At 31.9% G+C, this 11,916-nt stretch overlaps 1 protein-coding gene across 1 annotated transcript; it reads right to left on the reverse strand.

Moving 5' to 3' along the window:
• Positions 1 to 1,032: 1,032 nt before the first annotated feature.
• Positions 1,033 to 6,557, reverse strand: LOC132737183 (dual specificity protein phosphatase 4-like). The gene is made up of 4 exons (XM_060724440.1): positions 5,826 to 6,557; positions 5,172 to 5,308; positions 3,460 to 3,679; positions 1,033 to 3,097 (listed from the first exon to the last, which is right to left on the reverse strand). Exons 1-4 carry the CDS (start codon positions 6,187 to 6,189, stop codon positions 2,748 to 2,750), a joined length of 1,071 nt encoding a protein of 356 aa, XP_060580423.1. The 5' UTR covers positions 6,190 to 6,557; the 3' UTR covers positions 1,033 to 2,747.
• Between the last annotated feature and the right edge of the window lie 5,359 nt (positions 6,558 to 11,916).

Consider the following 11,916-nt stretch of genomic DNA (forward strand, 5'->3'; position numbering starts at 1 on the left):
ATCGCATGAGAAATCTAAATCATTTGGCCTAGACTTAAGCAAATGAAGCTTCTCGCTATCGACTATTGGAAATGTTTCACGCCCACGCTCACAGAAAAATCCTCTTACCGTTATTCTTGGAAAAGAAGCTGTAATTTGCTTGAAATATCACCATGGAAAGCCATTATAGGAATCCATTCATGACAGCTGAATATGTTTATGTCTTCGCCATTTTGCTCTGTGATGAAATATCATCCGAAAAGTACACGCAAACAACTGACATAAAATCTTTCCTACAGTTTCGTTTATCTGAACTAAGAAAATATTTACAAATGAACACCAATTTGATGAAAATTATATACCATATTAGTATACATGAGCAGTAGTTAATGTTTCGGTCCAGTAGAGGGGGTTTGACAAAAAATTTTATGGTAAATTTGAAATACAAGTACTAACGACATCAACGACTAAATAATTTAAATACTTTGCGCCTTGAGACGTTAGAATTGCAACCACCGTTTAACCCTGCATGATCGTAAGAGTTGACTAAATGGGTTCGAATTACTGGCATCTGTGCATCTCTAAGCTCCAGCAGGTGATGTGGATTTGATTTCTGGTGGTGATGCTTTTAAGGTGGTAACACCCGAGATAGACGAAATCATCTTTCCCGTTTCGACGCCGTATGGCCTAAATTGTGTTGCTGCAAGGTAAACCAAACAAAACAAACATACTTATTTTCTAAGGATGTTCTAAACCGAAATATTTGAATGCACGTTCACAGTTGGCCGTGCATCATCAAGGGAACTGTTTGCGTTGTCACCAGTTATCATATGATAATTAAATCGGTTGTTTTTAAATAAAAAGAGTATGCTTGGGTCTGTTTTAAAGTACTGTTGGCTTGAGGACGGATTTTTCCTTCACCGTAGAAATGCAGTCTCGCAATGTTCATACGAGTGTCTGTAAAACCCCGGCGGCATATGACAAAAACAAAACATAAATTGCAATTGCAGTCGGTTACTGGGAAATAAAGTCAACACAGTAATTTTTTCCATGTCTTTATTTAACTTTTATACATACAACCCTGTTTAACATGGTTCGGTTAATATAATAAATACTCCGAAACCTACGCTAATATCAAATAATACTGACGTGTGTATATCGTTCTAAAGAATCACAATGTCAAATCCTTACAAATCGTGTGTGATACTTTTATATTAACAATATAACAACAATATATATTATACATACAAAACGTTCTAGGCCATTTATTGCGCAAATTATTTTAGCATTATTTGGTTAATAAACGGTAACGTATAATAACACTTTTCCGTTTAACTGCATAAATATACCAAATAATACAATAAAAACCTTTTAAATACCATTTGTTTTGTATAAGAATTGCTAAAATCATTTACATGTGTTCAGAATAGCAGACGAAAACGTAAATCGAATATGCATTGGTAAACAAATATGATTTAAACTTTTGAACGACATACTTTTGTTACTATATAAATTAAATATCACAAATTGTTTACGAATCAAAAATACAAAATGATATTTGATGGAATGCTCACATTGGCAAATGTGGTGGTACTACTTTTATTAAGTAACAAAACTATTAAAAGTGTATATAGCTTTATACATGTGTATAATGAAACATTTTTATTCTATTTTGTAAACAGTAAAAAATGTGTCAATCATCTTAAGGTCGATTCTTAAAAGAGTTACAATAAAGAATATCCCTGTAACTTAACGCAAAGGGGTATGTTTGAAAGCAGAAAATGAGCCGCGTCACGACAATACCAACATAATGGGTTTGCGACCAGCATGGATCCAGACAAGCCTGCGCATCCGCGCAGTCTGATCAGGATCCTTGCTGTTCGCTATCAGTTTCTCTACTTATTATAGAGTCTGTAAGCGAACAGCATGTTGGTTTTGTCGTGACGCGGCTCAAATGTTACATGCTATTTTAAGTAAGGTTTTAACTATTTAGCGACGATTCTGTGCATGTGCTATTTGTTCTGAAGGAAAAATTCAAATAAATTTCTATACAATTGTTTTGGAATTAGCCTTTAAAAAATTCAAACGACACTTTTGAAATCTATAGGCAGCATATACATCTATATATAGCTTTATACATTTTAAGAACACTAGTTTTTGTTAAACATTAAACCATCCTACCCGTAACATTATTTCTTAGATGTTTTTATATTTACTGATCTTACAACGTGATTCCTGAATTCTAAACACGTTGTTATCATTTATATACATAACTCATAATATAATAATAATGTAAAGTAAAAAATGCACAGACCATTTAACCATCCTCGTAAGGTTGTAAACACATTCATATAATATCATATACATGTGCAAGTATCATCCTGACTTTTGCAATGAGAGCTACATTAACTGTATAAAAAAGAAAACAATAATCTTAATAAATAATACATTTTCTACCTTTTTTAAAGTAGCTTGTCTTAATAAATATACCTTCAATTTCCAAACGTTTTACAAACACAACAGGTATAAATGCAATACTTATTTTCATATTAATTGCAGATGCAGATATATACAAGACAAAACAAAACAATTACTGAAACAAAGTTATTCAAGTAAGTTTCACATTCAAAATATGGCATAGATTGTGTTCACTAAACACAGAAGAACCTGAAAACTCGTTGGCATTAAAATTTCAACACCATCTACATTTCAACTGTTTATTGCTTAATCACGTTTTGTCTTAATATTAACAATAACATAGTTCTTCATCAATTCTGTGCGCAAACGTTGAAGCTGAAATGATTTGAAACCACAACCGGTGAACGCTCTGACGTCTTGGAGCATGACAATGGTGTCCGAGGAGACTTCCTGTCATGGACGGAAGGACATACAATCTCGCGCATGCGCTGTACAAGAAGCATGCGTTCAAATTCAAAAAGTTGTTGCATAAAGTTTAGATTTGGGGAGATGATGTCCCTCCGTGCACGGACGAACTCAAATGCTTGGTCCAATGTAAAGGACTGATTTGCCATGAGATAGGCAATACATATTGTAGCTGAACGGCTGATCCCTGCTCTACAGTGTACAAGAATAATGCCGCCTTGTCTACGGATGGATTCTGAAATCAGGACAAAATAAATATGAAAACAAAAAATGTTAAATGTAATGAATATTATTATATGAACTTTTTGTTAACTTTGTAGTATTGTATGTATATAAAAAAATAGTATTGTTATTGAATGGAAAGATATCAATTACTAGTCAATACAAAAAACACTCATAATTTCTTTCGCTAAAGTGTGGTGTCAAGCATTAACGTTTGTGCGATGAACAGAAATATTTCCATGTCATATCACAGGGTTATATTGTCAATGAAATTTACAATTGTAATATATGTTTTCTTGTTTTTTGTTTGATTTTTTTTATTTTAAACGGATTATCGGTTTTCATAGATTTTATACAAAAACTTAATATATTTACCTATAAAATGGAAAGCTTCGCTGAACCAGCTCGATATATTTTCTGATTCGTTGTCTCGGACAGGGATACATTTGTACTCGAATTCAGATATCATTTGATTTGAACTCTGCGTTGAAACATTCAAGATGGCGGTGACTCCGATCTGTTTGAGGAGATCAGTGTCGAGTGAATTTCGTTCATTTCCGATGAACAAATGAGGTAAAAGTTGCGTAGGGGCATGCTGTAATAAAACAGATAAGAACTTGAATAAAAATATATAAAAAAATATTAATGTTTAAGGTTTACCACTTTACATGCTGACTGCGGAAGTTAACCTAATTTTTGTTTGAATTTAAAAAAAAAAGAAGAAGAATATTATATGAAAGAAATATGTTGGTATTTTCCGTTCCGAGCAAAATACACATGCACGTAATCATAGCTAAACGAAGCTATCTAAAAATGCAGCATAATATTTTGCTTTGGAACATTTTATTCTGTTTACGCACAGTTTTATGAATGATAAAAACTGAAGTTTTGTATAATAGATGTTACAACTCTTTTGAGAATTAGCCATTATATTATCAAAACAAAAATATTTTACAGTTTTTAAATGTTATGAAAATATTTCTTTAGATAAAGCTTCATATCCTTTAAGATAACGTTTGTCTCATTATTTGCAATGTTTAATGTTTCGCAGGAATGCAACAATTGTACAAAAGTAACGCCAAATTTGTGAACGAGTAACGTGGTAAGTCAACGGACCAGTGCATTGTATACCTTGTCCTAAATTAAATTAAAGAAAAATGAATTATTGCATATGACTCGTGACATTATGTTTGAAACCATATTCGAAATATTTCTAGAAAAATGTTTGCGTATCAAGATCATTGTTTCACTGCCTGGCTACCAAATCATGTGCATGCGCTAACTCATTGTTTTTTCAATTTGAATAACTATAAAAAAATATTGGTCTGTTCACATTCAGTGCTAGTTTCTTCGGTTATAAGCATCCAACATTCTCTAAAATCATTAACTAAACGTTTAAACACTCCTATTTACCCTTTCCAAGGAAGGGACTTTTTTATAAGGCATAATGTGTCTTTCACAGTTTAAGGAATACATCCGGACGGCATATTTTAATTAATTTACATTTACTCTCGAATGACGTAGGTTTAATTATCGAAAGGATTGTCATTTTGTGAAAACTGTTATTTCCAATTAATATAGTCCTTTTGTTATTAACATATATAACTCCTGTTATTTTCATTATTATTATTTTCATTATTATTATTTATTTATTTATTTATTATTATCATCATCATTATTATTATTATTCATGCATATTAAAGCGAAATGTTGGAATAAGCCGAAATGTAAATTGCATACTTAAATTATTTTTCACCTTTTTTCATTTAATACTTGTGATAAGACCCGTTTTGATAATATAACATATATTAGATTTAGTGTTGATTAAAACAGACTATAATTTATTATGATTATTGTTTTAAGAATTATTTTTAACGTTAAAATAAAGATAAAACTTTATTAACATTCTGGTAGCTTTTGTTTAGACAAGAACGTCAGAATGTTGCAACAGCGGATATAAAATTAAAGTGTTTCACAAATTCAAATTGTTTTTATCAAAACAAGAATTCTTTGAAATAAAAAGTGATATAGTAAAAAGGAAAAGCAGATTAAATTATAATTTTATTGGACATTTATCTTTAACTTACCTTAAAATCAAAGGGTTTCTGGTGACGAATGGCTTTCACGGGCGATAACTTTGATATGGCACTGGACGGTATATCACGTGGTCCTTTCTGACCAATACAGCACGAAGGATATTTCGCTCGGAATTTTTGAAAACCACCTGCAATAGAAAAAAATTATACAATTACATCTAAACACAAAAATTCATTTTGAAAATTTAAATTACCATCTCTATTTCAAAAGTTTTGTAAGCAAAGAAAAAAATTAAAATAATCTTTAACTAGTCATTTGATAAAAATAAATAAGTGTATTACAAACTACATATTACAGAGGTATGGAGATGCTTCTAATGTATTCAAACTCTATATGGTACTTTGATATAGCAATTGCATCAAAAGAACGACACTTTTTAAATTAAGATTCTCTCTTAAACTTCGATCTTATAATAGTTTTTTTAACATATATTACTTCAAGGGTGAATTGTAACGACGTCTTTATTCCAATTCAGTGAAAAAGATTCGAGCCCTAGTCTGTAAATGACCATTGTTAATGGCCATGTTTCCTCGTAATTATGGCAACAATATTTCTTAGCTCTTAAAAGCGGGCTTCTTGGTTAAGTATAATTATGCTTCTAAAGACAAATAATTAAGATTTTGTACATGTTGTTATAATATTACCTTTGAGGACATAAACTGTTTTGAAGCCGTATCTTTCATTGTTCAAACCCTGAAGGACGACGGCAAGGTCGGAGGTATCCCTGATAATATCATCTTGGTCATACAGTACAAGCTGCGTGTAGTCTCCGTTCCTCAGTCTTTTTCTCACTTCCGGTGTAAGGACCGATTCTAGACGTAAATATCCGGTAGCAGCGAAACGGCGTTTCAGAATGGGCGGACAAAAGACATTCACAGCGCCCTTAATTCTGTCATTGTTGTACGCCAAAAATGACCGGAAGTCCAACAGCAACAATTTTGCTGATAGTTGAGAGTCAATTATTTGTTTAAGATGAGCAGCTGATAGTTTATTTACTTCCATCGGCATTGTCGGTGTAGATCAAATATCTCTTAAATTCTTAGAACGGCTTTCCTATAAGCGCTCCTTTTCTTATTGTATGATGACTTACTTACCAGAACACCAGCATCACTAACTTACTTAATGTGTAGTTTCCTTTCATATAAATAAATTACCAAAATGTCCTGTATATATCACTAATGAATTATACTATTTTTTTCCTTTTTTCAGAGTATTAATCCGCACACAATAAATAGTTCCTGTCTTTTCATTCATGAAAACATTATGCAGTGGTAGTTATTGAGAAGTGGCGACACATAGCGTTGTGAGTTCAATAGACTTAGTTAACGCTGTATATTGGGCTATATAAATGGAACAAAAATCAATATTGGGAAGAAGCGGGAGAATGAAGAAGGCGTTCAATCAATATAGAATCTGTCGTCTGCTACAGAAACTCTCGTCTGCTGTCATTCAAGAAAATAGTCTATACCTACAAACAAAATCTTGGAATCGATTTGAAAAAAAAACGCTTCTCTTGTAGTTTTGTTTATACAAAACTGGTCGATACGGTTCTGTTTACTTAGAAATAGATGAAAACATTCGTAACTAATGTTTGTCCTTAAAAGGGCTAGATGAAAGTAAGTTTTGACCACTATTTAGGTCATCTGACTTTTGATATATTTCTTAAACTATTCATTGATGCAAAATTGTGAATAAAAGGGGAAAAACTCATTGATACACAATTGTGACCGGTTGCGTTCATTGGCACTATATAATTTTATATGCCCTGGCATATACAAAAGTAACCAGCTTCTTGCGAAAGTGGGGGCACTTGTACTAGTAACATACTTGAAAGTCTTCCCAGGAAAGATGCATTGACTTTGCTCTGGTAAATTCAAAGCGGTTTACTGTCGTGATCAGGAAAGTAAACTACAAAAACCATCACCACCACCAAAATAACATCAGTACAGGTACTCACAAGATACATCTATTCAACCACTGTTCGGTTTTTATTGTTAATAAAAATATACTGAATTTAGCATTGTTTCGTTATAATATCTTGCTTTTTTGTTGTTGTTTTTTTTTTCAAAGTTGACAAATATTACAAGGATTTCGGCCCAGTATTGTCTCACCTTTCTTAGCATTTGTTCATTCTGGTTTCTATGTTCATTTTTGATTGAATCATAATTCGCCTTGGCAAAGATATGTTTTATTATTCAGTAGATGTACTGTTTTGAATTAGTCAAAATATATAACATTTTAGTAAATAAAACAGTACAATGATTTTTTAATGATATTCTTCAAGATTATTGTTAATGTCTGTTATAAGAAGACCGTTCATGGTTGAACCGGAAATAGAATTAAAGGCGCCCATTGATTGGCCTTTTGAGCTGCATGTAGGCGTGGTTTACAACAGAGCTATTTGTAAACGTATTTAGAGGCAAAGTATAAATTTTTCAAAATTGCTAGCCCATAAGGTCTCTTTCTGGTGGCGAGTGTAAACAAACCCAAACACACAAATTTACGCACGGGTGACACTTATAAATAAAGTACAACGTGACTTTAGAAAAATAACTTATTTGTTCAACAAAAAGACGGAAACGAACAACCTAAAGTACTGCAAAACGTTTTTTTTTTCTAATAAAAGTTTTATTTGACAATGTTTTCTTTTTCTTTTCATGATTCACAAAGAAGATATAGAATTGTTTACTTATTAAAAATGGAAGTTATAATTGTAAATCAAAAAAAAAATATATATATACTGTCCCATTATTATGGAAGATAATTGCTGCCAAATTTGCACCCTGCTTTCTTACATTGCAATTGAGGATTTTATATATCTGCATTGAATATTTAAATGGTTATATAGATTGTAGTTGTTTTTTTCTGTCATTTCATTGGAGAGTGTGCTTTCTCCCTACTCACTTAATCAGTTTTTTTCTGACATGATGTTGTTTACTTACTGCTAATGAATAGATAATACTTGATGATTAGTCCTTCATTTCACTACTGTAAGCATTCGTTGTAACATTTAATGAAGTATTCAATATGGTTATTATGATGTGGTTGGATTTTATCATTTATTTTCCTAATATCGTCTCTTGATAATGGTGTGTCTCTTGTTTTGTATCGACCTTGTCAATAGTCAATAAATGTATTAATTAAATACCATAAAAATACACTACGCAGTATTGAGTGTTAACTACGCTTTTTAAGCGAAATAATATGCTTGTATACCGCAACAAGATGGAAGTGATCAGGTGTGTCACGGTTAGAAAGAGTACCACCAAAAATAACTGCCGACCTCGGTCAATAAAAAAGCTATATGAGCAAAGGCGTACAAATCTATATGAAGCATCAATGACCTTGACCTAACTGATTCCTTACTACACCTAAAGTTAGAAAACTAAGGTATCTACCTACCAAATATAAAATACCTCGTTTAATGAATAAAGGTTTTACAATAATACAAGTAATAGTTTAACAAGAATTACTAAGCAATCCTTGACACTGCACTTCCTCAAGGGATATAATTATAAAAATTAGCATGGTAGATAGGTCAGGGACACCTTACTGGTATATATTACGAAATTTTAATCATACTTCAAAGATGATGAACACCGCCCCCACCTCCTTTTTTATCACAGAAATTCACTGCTGATCACAGGACTGGTATAAACGGACCAATGTAAATACTCTAGTAAAATATTATTCTACAGACAAACTAATGAAATACATTGTACTTTATTCTTTCTGGATTTAATGAAGTGTTACTTTCTAAAATAGTTTTTTATACTAATACACATTACATTTTCATCCAATCACATGATGTCCCATTAAATCGTACGGTTTTCCCTGCACTTTTTTTAGCTAATAGCTGCGCGTGAAAAATACCATAATTTTACCAAGTGACAAAACAAACACCAAACTTATTGAAGATTTTACGGAAACTGTCGAGTATTCATTAGAGCAGCACCGCTTGGTGTAATTAATGCAACTAACAATTATGTTTTCGAGGAATTATTTGATGCTTACTGCTTCTTCCATAACTTGATTAGTGGACGTACGTTCGGTTTGCAGTATAACACGTTATTTTGTTTAAAATTTATGACTGTACAGTGCATTTCCAAAACCTTTGATTAATGCATGTATTGACATGGTTGATACAAGAACCACAGATATAACAAAAAATATTCACTAATGGCCATATTCAATATTCAATGTAATGTCTCAGAATAAGAAAAGAGTAAGTGCTTACAGGAGTGAGATTAGAGACTCACCATTAAGCATTATCTATTTGACCCGCATCATGACAAAACCAACACAATGGGTTTGCGACCAGCATGAATCCAGACCAGCCTGCGCATCCGCGCAGTCTGATCAGGATCCATGCTGTTCGCTATCAGTTTCTCTACTTGTAAAAGGTTGGTAAGCGAACAGCATGGATCCTGATCAGACTGCGCGGACGCGCAGGCTGGTCTGGATCAATGTTGGTCGCAAACCCATTCTGTTAGTTTTGTCATGACGCGGCTCATTCATTAGCAGTCAGAATAAATTATCATGACTGTAAGAAAAACTGACGTAGCGAGTAGGATAAAAGAATACTCTTCAATGATAAAAAACTTTAACTTACAATGTAAGAATGCAGCATGTAATAACCATTTCAATTACATTTACTTGCAGGAATGTGTAAAATCTACTATTTACAATGCAAGAAAGCATGATGTTATTTTGACAGCGATTATCTCCAATTGTTTGTTGGGGACGGGTTGTTGGTATTTGTTGGTTTTTTACTTTTGTTGTTGTTTTTGTGTTGTTTTAGTGTGGATGGGTTCTTCTTCTTCTTCTTCTTCTCCTTCTTCTTCTCCTTCTTCTTCTTCTTCTTCTTCTTCTTCTTCTTCTTCTTCTTCTTCTTCTTATTTGTACTGAGTAATAAATACATTTGTGCACTGAAAGTGTTTATTTTGTTTTGATAAAAAAGTAAAACAATAATAGGATCGGATGGTGAGAAAAGTAAATCAGAAAGTGTTAATTAGATGATCACGTAGGTAAGTGTTGACAGCGCAATGATATTGTTGTTAATGTGACAGGAGCGTTAATATTTGTTTGACGCATGAAATCATCGTAAAAGGCACGTTATGCCTCAAAAATGATTGTGTTTTTTTTTCTTCTTTAGAAAAAACATGAGTTATAAAACGTTCAAATCATGAGTTTAGGACATATAGACCGCTATTTACCTGAAGAAAGTGTATCGCTAAATAATTATTTGTCATAAAAGTAGCAAAATGTAAACCAAGTACTATTTTGACTTCCATACAAAATACTAGACCACTACTGCTGTAGTTATTGTCAAAAGCAGCAAAAGTAAATATAAACAGGGTTCAGGTAAATGGCTTACTATATAGCATTTCTTCTTTCTTTTTATAAACAATAACAGAACACCAAAAATAAAAAGCTTTTGAGAAGTAAAAAATAAAAGCATTTTCGGGTAAAATAGGACTTTAAACGACTGGAACTTAAACACTTAAAATGTATTTGATTTTACGTGCTTATTATTTAAATCATTTCGCTGTAATCTAGAGCAGGGATTTTCATTGAAATACCCTTTCTAGAGCAAAAATATAAACTAACAAAGAAAAAAAATTAAAAACACAAGATCGAATCATTATATTGAATTTGTGTCTCCATGCATTTAACAAAGTTTAAAGAGGGAAGATATTGTATTGAGGAGACAGACCCTACTGTTAACATGGCGTTGACATTCAAAGATAAAGTGGTAATGTTCAATTGTAAATGTTTAAATGGTTCTGCATTGAATCAAAGAGCAGGATTATTTCATTATTTATACACTTTAAAGGTTTTTGAAATGAAAAAGGTGGAAATCAACAATGTATAACATTTTTTACATTTTTTTCCCTTAAAAAATGTGACGAAGATATCAGTGTTTCTTTCAAAGGGACCTTCACATTACAAAAACCAATAACAAATTCAAGTATAGTACAATACACTCCGTAAAATACAGAACACATGTATATCCATGACCTTCATGCCATTCCTTAAAACGTCTAAATTATCACTTTATCATGGTTTCGGTATAACTAAAACAGTTATACAACATAATGTATTTACCTGTTTTCTAATGAAATCAACAATATTGTATTTACCTGTATTATCTTATACATTATAATTATATCATTATACTGGTAATTACATTATTATAATTATAATTACATCATATTATTACATAACATTATATGTCCTTGGTATTTCTAGAACAGTTTTGGTTTTGCAAACTAATGAATGAAATAAACAAATAAATCACAATAAAACACAAAAAATTCAAAAGCTATTTCATTTCCGTCATCCTTTTTACTTTGCTTATACAACAATACAACGTGTGTTCTAAATAAGCTAAATCTCGGGGTTTTCATTGGTCAGTGTGTATTCTGTGACAGTTTCTGAACAATCAATTACCTGACAGCTTGGAGCATTTCTTTATGACCTTGTCCCCTGGTTAGTTCCAGGAACGAATTCGAAAGTGTGTCTATAAGCTTATAGCTTCCTATACGAAACTGAAATATATTCTGTAAAAACCAATAAGTTTTTATCATAATTTGGGCCTTTTGACTAATAGAATTGTCAATCGAAACATGTTCTTACTTCATCATCATATTTTAGGATACAGTTCCTTCTATGACATGGTTTGGACTTAAAAGGACTCCACTAAGATTTTTTTTAAAAAAAGGTTCGGCTTTA

The sequence above is a fragment of the Ruditapes philippinarum genome, unplaced genomic scaffold (genome assembly GCF_026571515.1).
Source record: "Ruditapes philippinarum isolate M1 unplaced genomic scaffold, ASM2657151v2 ctg2363_1_1_1_1, whole genome shotgun sequence".
NCBI classification, from domain to species: Eukaryota; Metazoa; Mollusca; class Bivalvia; order Venerida; family Veneridae; genus Ruditapes; species Ruditapes philippinarum.